The 8,545-nt window shown below is 29.2% G+C and overlaps 1 protein-coding gene across 2 annotated transcripts; it reads left to right on the top strand.

The window, feature by feature from the left end:
• The first annotated feature begins 390 nt into the window (after positions 1 to 390).
• LOC119684401 (MIT domain-containing protein 1-like) lies at positions 391 to 2,599 on the top strand. 2 transcript variants are annotated; one of them, XM_038098440.1, is made up of 2 exons: positions 391 to 1,450; positions 1,517 to 2,599. In XM_038098440.1, coding segments are annotated over exons 1-2 (948 nt in total). In that variant the 5' UTR covers positions 391 to 503; the 3' UTR covers positions 1,518 to 2,599. The 2 variants fall into 2 exon arrangements, with proteins under 2 accessions (XP_037954368.1, XP_037954367.1); XM_038098439.1 differs by having other exon boundaries at positions 394 to 1,454.
• Positions 2,600 to 8,545: the final 5,946 nt, after the last annotated feature.

Below are 8,545 nucleotides of genomic sequence, written 5' to 3'. Positions count from 1 at the left end.
GTTGAATGTAGAAAATAAAAAGACCTCGGAACACAAGAGACTTTAGAACATCTCTGTTTATATTAATGTCCCGTCTTATCAGGGACCCGATTAAAATTGTTGGGGGGTTTAACAGTTTGCCAATTAAGTGAATGTCTCAGGAACGAAGTTTCAAGTTATTCCAAGATTCGCAAAGCGTTGATATTTTATATGATGCTTACTACAAATTTACATTTGTTAGATCTACACGATAGATAATTACGAACTAAAACGTCTATGTGTGGCTTACGACTAGTCAGGTTATGGTAATCTAACCTGATCTAGTATGTCAAGAATATTATAGAAAAATATTTTATAATATTCTGAATTGATGACATAAAAATTAAGATAAAATTTCAACATAATTATTTGGTATATCAACAATTTCCGTTTCATTTCTTTGTTTGTAATTTTTTGGCAAAATTATTCCATAAAAATTTTTCAAAATTTCAGTCCATCCACCGTATTAAATTTATCAATAGAAAATGTCTATATTGGGTAGTGAAACAAAAATTACAAGAAATTCACAGTTAAAAGAAGTTCTTTCGCAAATCAAAGATCTCTTTCGCAAAGGATTAAATCGTCAATTTAGTGGTTGTGTTTTGGAAGCCTACGATCTCTATAAACAAGCAACAGAGAAGTTACGTGCCATTCTTGATGATAAAAGACATCCACTCAAAGGTGAATTACTTAAGAGGTGGACTTTTCATTTGAAACACTTTGAGGGATATATGGAAAATCTGAGTGATCAATTGCATGGGCATATTACACAAAGTAAAATGGTTGATCAAATTTTTATAAAAGAGGATGAAGTCGGGTATAGTTATCAAAACTTATTTGGTCGTTATTTAACTGGTGCTGTCAAAGATATTCTTATCTTTGAACCAGAACTTAGTAAGGGTTGTCATATAAAAAATTTGATTAATTTCTTCGAGATGATATTGAAAAATTGCGCAAATGTTAGTTGCATTCGCTTGGTTACAAATAAAAATGGCGAACTACCAACAACACAATTAAATATATTGAACCAAGTTTGCTTGGACATGGAGAGGAAAAATATTGATTTCAGTTATCGTTTCGAAGATAATTTGAAAGACGCCAAAATCTTGCTAAGTAATGGATATTTAATAAACACCGGCCATGGTCTGCATATTTATCAACCTGACTATGCTCAGTATTCTCCTGGTTTGTGCGATTTCGATTTTCGTAAGTGTTTCAAATCGATGATTAGCATTTGGAAATGTAGGCCATTTGCTGACGGTAGCTACTTGTCAATTAAAGAATTGGAACCAAGTACAAGAAAGAAACCATTAACTATTGAAAATATCTCAAAATACAATGAATACAAAAATATGACTGCTGCTGCGGAGTTAAAAAAGAAGACTGCAGTCTCTGAGCTATCAATAAAGCAGGGATCTAGAAGTAAAATTTAGTTGGTATTATTTCAATTTAAATTAATATCTTATATTGGAATAATTAAAATATGTTTCCACTCTAGATCCTGACCAATCGATAACGATGTCACTGATTTAAAGTGCTGGAAAATACGATGTTTGTATTTGGATCTTAATGCAATCCCATGGGCTTACTTCTAAATGCTTGCAGTGTATAAAATATGTATTCGGGATAACACATTTCGGTACTACTGCTTGTAAGCATTGAACAATTGTATATGAACTTTTGGATTTTAAAGCACTCGATCTTGTCTGATTCGATACTTTTGCAATATGTAGAAAACCGGTTTCAGAACCTGAAACGTAATATTAGTACTGGAGAGGTTTTTTTACTGGCACTACATGTTTGCAAAAGTAAATAATCGGATTGATTTTGGGTTCTGTAAAATTCATCTTAGTACTGATGGTGTAAAATTCTGAAATATATACATTTCTACTTTGCGGTTCGGAGTACCGATCACTTAACAAATGCTACGTGTTTAAAATGTTTAAAGAGTTCTTTGACTTTTTGTTAATCGCTAAATAATAGTCGACTGATATTAAAGAAGAATAGCGAGAAGATGTTAAAAAACGCAGTTCATTATGGTTACAATAATAATACTGCCTAACAGAACGATCGAAAAAATTCGGGAAGAAAAATTAGTACTTTGGATTTTGCACCAATCTCACTTATAATGTCATCCTAAGCATAAGAAAAGATGATGCATTAGTTTTGAATTTCAGCTCAAAGTTCATTAAAGTTGAGGACTGGAAACATAAGACAACTTTAGTGGGTTAGTTGATTATGTGTGGAAAAACCATTTCGATTAGTGGTATAATATGTTTTTAAGTAAACTTGGATGAATATAGAGGTTCCAGATACATTTAAAAAAATTATGAACAGATGCAGTTAATTTGGATTTTTTGTAAATTTCACATAATGAAGATTCCTTTTATACCTTGAGCATGATTTAATTTGGCATATTAAATGTTTTACTTTCCTTGATTTTGACTAATGTTAGTGTGCAGAAACCTATTTTTATGCATGAAAAAATATGGTATAGAAAGTTTTAATGAATTACATGCTTTCAATTTATCCGGATGTATACCAATCTGATCATGAAAATTATTTTGGATGAAATATTTGGCAAAAGTTTTGGAAAAATTTTTAATATATTTAGAAAAAATTCAAAATTATATTTTAGCAAATATTGTAATAAATGTTCAGATTCCGTATAATATTAATACAGTGTTTTTAATTTATTAGGTAGTAGCTTTCAAGATATGCAGTTTGTTGGAAGATAACTCTATATAGTTTTTTATATTTCTCTTATTTAAGAAATTTCCTAAATAAATTCCACAATTTCATTACACAAAGCTATAGCCGTGTACTTATTAAAAATAACTTAAAGAGATATCGAACAAAATTTATAGTATAAAAATTATATAGGCTGGTTTAGATATGCCTTGAACTCTTTCAGCAGTTTTTTTATGACTGGAAACGACTCTTAACGTTTTTATCAAAGCTGTAATTTTAGCTTTACAACAAAAAAAATTTATACGATTCTCTGTCAGTTAATTAAGTACTTAAGTGCACATATTCGTTAATTGCTTGGTACCTTATATCCGTCTTGACAAAAACACCTGTAAACTAAAATATTTTTAGTCACATATTTTTCTAAATCGGGATGGTTGGTTGATTGCAGCGGTAGAACATTGGATAACTTCCATGTACCTCAATTAGCGATTTTCCGCCGTTTTGCCAGCAAGAACCCCTAGTATAAACAAGTAGACACTAAATTCATCCCGTCGAATTTAGTTAATTTAATAGGTCTCTCTTTATCACCGATGAACAGCCTGATAGACTGTCAAAGTAGTATCTTCCTAAAAACCTATTTCTTCTGGACGCCAAACCAGGGCATTTATGGAGAAAATATATTATGGTTTCTTTTTCCTGCGGATTTCCATAACTTGTGCAGTGAGGATTATAAAAAATACTATTTCGGGATTGTCTGTATAATTTTTACTCCATAATTGTTTACGCCTGATTATAAAAGAAAGTTCATGAACATGGGGAGAGAGTTTGCCATACGGGATACTTTTACAAATCCTTACACAGAAGTACAGAGCAAAACGAAAAAGTCGGTGGAAAAAGAATTTGAGATGTGATAATGATAAGTTCTTTTAGAATCTATATTCAGGGTACTGAAGGTGTTTTAAAGAACTATTAATATAAAATACCTTTAATACCAGATTGCAAATAAAATATACTTACAATATACTAGACTAGTAAGCCAAAATGATCTGGGCACAAACTTTTGTAAATATTGTTAATAAACAGAATTAAAAGAAATTCATGGAATGAAGAGCAGTCCGCCACTATGGCCTTCTGTGTAAACCTGAAACACAACTGCCATATTCTCTCTATGAGTTTATTAAGGATATGAGTATATCCTTTCTACATTTAAACAAAAATCACAACAGCAAAATGACAAAAGCTTAGTCCATTTATTTAGTTGCGAATTTGGGGATTATTATAACCTCTGTTATATTAGGTTAATATAGACATATTTTGATAAAGAATTATTTCTTTGTTATATATGCAAGTATTGGATAATATCGAGTAAAATAACAATAAGAAATGGATGTTACTATCAACACCGGTTAAGGAAAAACAAAACATTTCAAAATCAATTGTTATATGCATTTTAAAAATTAAAAAAGTTTGCTAAAATAGTATTTATTATATTAATACTACGAAGTACTAAATAGTCTAAAATATATATAAACCGTAAACTGCTTAGCATAAGTATAATGCTAGGATTTCTGTACAAATGTAGCTTGATATATTTTAATGAAGATTTAAATGAAATCATATTTTATATAAGTGTGTTCTTCAGTAAAAGTGCCTAAATAACCTTGAATGAATTGGATTAGGTGCCAAATTTGTAACTTCAAATTAACAAAAAAAAAAAACAATCAAATCTCACATTCTTCACTGGTTATAGTGTTAAATTACTTTAATTCAATTAAGTTTTTATAATTCTCATTTAGTTTAATGATTTTTTAATATTTCTGTCCACAAGTACACATTAAATATTTGAGGTATTTTTAATATACGAAATTAGTTTCATAAAAGTTTCGTTGCGTTCGAAATGGAATTCTAAATAAAACATATTTAAGTCATATAACTGCTTGCTTTCGTTGAATTAAAGAGTTATAAAAACTGATTTGTAAAGGGAATATTATTTTAGAATTTTTACTGTTGTATGTATATACGGTTGTCCCTTTAAAATTTTTTTTTTCTGTACCAAAATTGGTTTAAAAAGGTCCACTTTTTTTTCTATTATCTTTTAATAAGAAAATAGAACATATATTATATGGTGGGATGATATAGAACATTAGAAGTCTTTTCATCCATAACAATTTTATTAACTAAATAATCGAACTATCTTTTTCTGACATACATAATGCATATCTTTTTATCAAATAGTTCTTTGCATAGCATAATATTATTTAAGGTCTTAAAATCCATTCCTATCTAAATTTTGTTTTACTTTTTGCTAAATCAATACATAAAATTAAATTATTTACTTAGTGCATAGTTGAATCTATAAGTAAATTTAATTGGATAATATAATAATATGTACAATAATGTTCGCGTCTCAAAAAAGTACTATTTTCTAAACGAATACGGAAAAAAAGTACCAATTTTGGTACTAAGGTACTGACCATGGTTGCAAACTATGTTACACAAGCATTTTAGTTTATTTAAGATCTATTGGTCTCCTGAACAACACTACACTTCTGGCCAATTCAGTAGCTCTACAGTTATATTCGATGTCATTGTGTTCCGGTAATCTTTGATTTTAGTACAATCGAGATTTTTGATTTGATGGCTGCCTGACTATCCTATATTTAACATGGTTTATATTTATTTATCATGGTTTATATTTATTCATAATAGTATTAGTTATCCCATGTTTATTTAAGTAAACGGCTACATCGTTGATTAATAAGATCTCTGTTTGATAAGCATTGCTATTGATAAGTATTGCATTTTCCATAAAGCTATTATGAAACCTATATAGATGTATGGGATTCAATTGTGGTATTCAGCTGTTGAGTCAAATTAAGACATTATTCAACGTCTGTAGTTAAAAGTTCTTAGAATAATAACAAAAGCACATTGGTATATCACTAATATTTTTCTCCATCAGAACTTTAGTATTAAATCTGGAGATATACGTTATTCCATTCGTTTTTAATATTAACTAAACACTCTGGCAAAGGATCTATTCAAGACATCCAGAAGTATAGTTCGATTAAACTGATTTTAGCCAAATGATTTAGTAGTAAGTATTAATTTATTAGAATACTGGTAAATTAAAGAGGTAGTTGGCAACCCGGTCATATTAAATTAAGTTTTAGTCATAAATATTTGAAAGAATTAATTCTAAATTTTAATTTAAAATTTTTTTAATGGAATTGAGAAATACTATATCGGATTACATATAGTGTTTGTTTTTGAAATGAATTGCTTGCTAAAAAGTCTCTGGTTTTTCATTATATAAACAAAACAACAAATTTTTAATTTTGCTAATTTTTAAATTAATTTCGCGATAATTAATCTAATCAAAAAAAATTTTTGTTTCATATTTAATGTTGTTAATTTTGAGATATTTAAAACAATATCAAATCCTTATTCATCTTAATTATGGAAAATAATTTTAAGTATTACGCACAATACTTTTCCATTTTAATTTTTAAATTTAATTAGTGTTAATTATTTAACAAATTTCACAAATTAATTTATTTTCATAAGAGGAATGTTTTGAAAGGAATTAAATAAGATATTTTTATGACACTAAAATGAAAGACAATCGGTGCCAGGTGTTGGTCATAAAAGTTATAAGTAGTCGTATACGTTTTTTGCATATTGATGATCTCATAAATGCAGATAAGTTTTAGGGATCTTGTGCCAATAAGACCCCATGGAAGCATCATTTCAACTTTAGTGCAATAAAGTTATATTATAATAGATTCTTGTTAGTCAATAACTAACTTATAGTAGAAATAACACAGAATAATTTAAAGACTTGGCCTTGTATATATTAGACACTAGATTAGATAGTTATTAGTTTGGTGTCTCATAAAAACCTAGATTCTGAAGTCTATTGTTGATACCATGAGATTTGAAAATTCTCGCTTCTCACATCCCCATCAGACTCCATTTTGCATTGTTCTCTTGTCATTTAAAATTTATTTTTTAAATTATAAAAGTTTTAAAGAAATATTTTTTTGGGTCCAAAGAAAATATCTAAAAATGTCAGGTAGCTTTTGACTATTATTATTATTAATATGACTAATATGAAAAGTTAAGAGAAGATATTGAATAGATTAGTGCGCGATTTTTGCTATTAATTTTAATTATACAATTATAATGCTGCTTAACAGAAAATTCAGAAACAATCAGGAAAAAAATTGGTACTTTAGATTTTGCGCTAATCTCGACTTATAATACGAGCTTAAATATGAGCAGATACGAAACATAAGTTTTGGAATATAGCTCAGAATTGGGGATTGAGGATTTGAAATATATAAAAACTCCTGTGGGTAAGATGATTATGTGTCGTGACACAATCTCGATCCGTGATCCAATCTCGAGCTGTGATATGCAATAGGCGTGATTGGATCAATATCAAGACAAAGGTCTATTATGACTATTAAGCTTTAATGCAATCACTACATTATTCTGATTTTTTACTCTTAGTTCGTAATTTTTTTCACACTCGGTAATATTTTCTTGTTGGCATAAAATCGATCGCAAAGGAGGGTTATGAATAATACCTGCACCAGTTTCTTGAAGATAAAACTCCAGATTTTTTCAACATTCTGAAGAAATAATTGAGTTCAACTATAAAAGGTGGTAGATAAGTTTTGATATTTAAGTGTATTAATTGTTATTAACAAACCCATAATAGAATAGAAGTACTGCTTTCAAATTTGTTGGAATATAAAACAAATCCACATATATTGTTCCAGACACTAATATAAAAAGCTGATTTAAAAACAATCAATAAATTTTTTTTATTAATTTCGCAGATTTAATGGACTTGAATGACCTACTTTGTGGTTTTGAAAATTATACAAGCTGTTTTATAAACAATAAATTTCTGGTTGAATATGAACTTTTCATTTCCAATTTATTTGCGGTTTTAACAAAAGCATGCACAATCGGATATGATGAAATTTTGAATGATATACACAATCAATTCATTTATTTAAAAAAATTGGCATTTACTTAATTGACAGAATCTTTTCTCATAATATATACACACCACTGAGTCATTACCTTCAAAAATAAACAACTTATGTAGAATAACAGCGAAAGACCTTTAGATGAATCTAATTCAGCATGATTACACAAGCATATGTTTACTAATATTAGATGTAGTAGATTAGGTTAGGTTACGCTGAAAAGACCAAAAAGGCCACGCATACATCAGGTCCTACTAGATCAGAGTCTTAATTTTTAGCGATAGTGTGCATCATGAAGGACCCGCGTGTTATTAGTGCATTTTAATTAAGTGCAGTAAAAAGAAATCAATTATTTTCCCAATAGATGACTTTAGTTATCTGTATCCTGCATTGTATAAGTCCGATGGGTTACGCTAGATGGCGTTAGCACGAAAAAAAATGAGATTTAGTATTCAAAAAACTTTTCATAGTTTGGTAACTGGTTGACTCAGCTCGCAAAGATGGACACTAGCCATATTTTACAGTCTTTCTTTCGTTAAGATGAAAACGCAAGCCAGGTGGCTGAAAATGTGATTATTGGTTATGGTTGCCATTTTGGTTTCGTTGTTTTCATTCCGGCAATTTCGATGTCAAAGATGCACCGCGCAGTAGAAGACCAATTGTGGAAATCGATCGTCATGTAAGCACTGTTTCAATTCCCCATGAGCTAAAGATTACAAAAATAAACCATTTGGAACCATTCGAATAAGGCTTAATGTAAGAAGAAGTTTGAAGCGATGTATGGCTGTCACACTATCCAACGCAAAAAAAAACCTCATGGACTGAATTTGCGA

Source organism: Teleopsis dalmanni, chromosome 2 (genome assembly GCF_002237135.1).
Source record: "Teleopsis dalmanni isolate 2A chromosome 2, ASM223713v2, whole genome shotgun sequence".
NCBI lineage: Eukaryota > Metazoa > Arthropoda > Insecta > Diptera > Diopsidae > Teleopsis > Teleopsis dalmanni.
The sequence above is the reverse complement of the archived record's forward strand: the minus strand, read 5'-3'. Positions and strand labels throughout refer to the sequence as shown.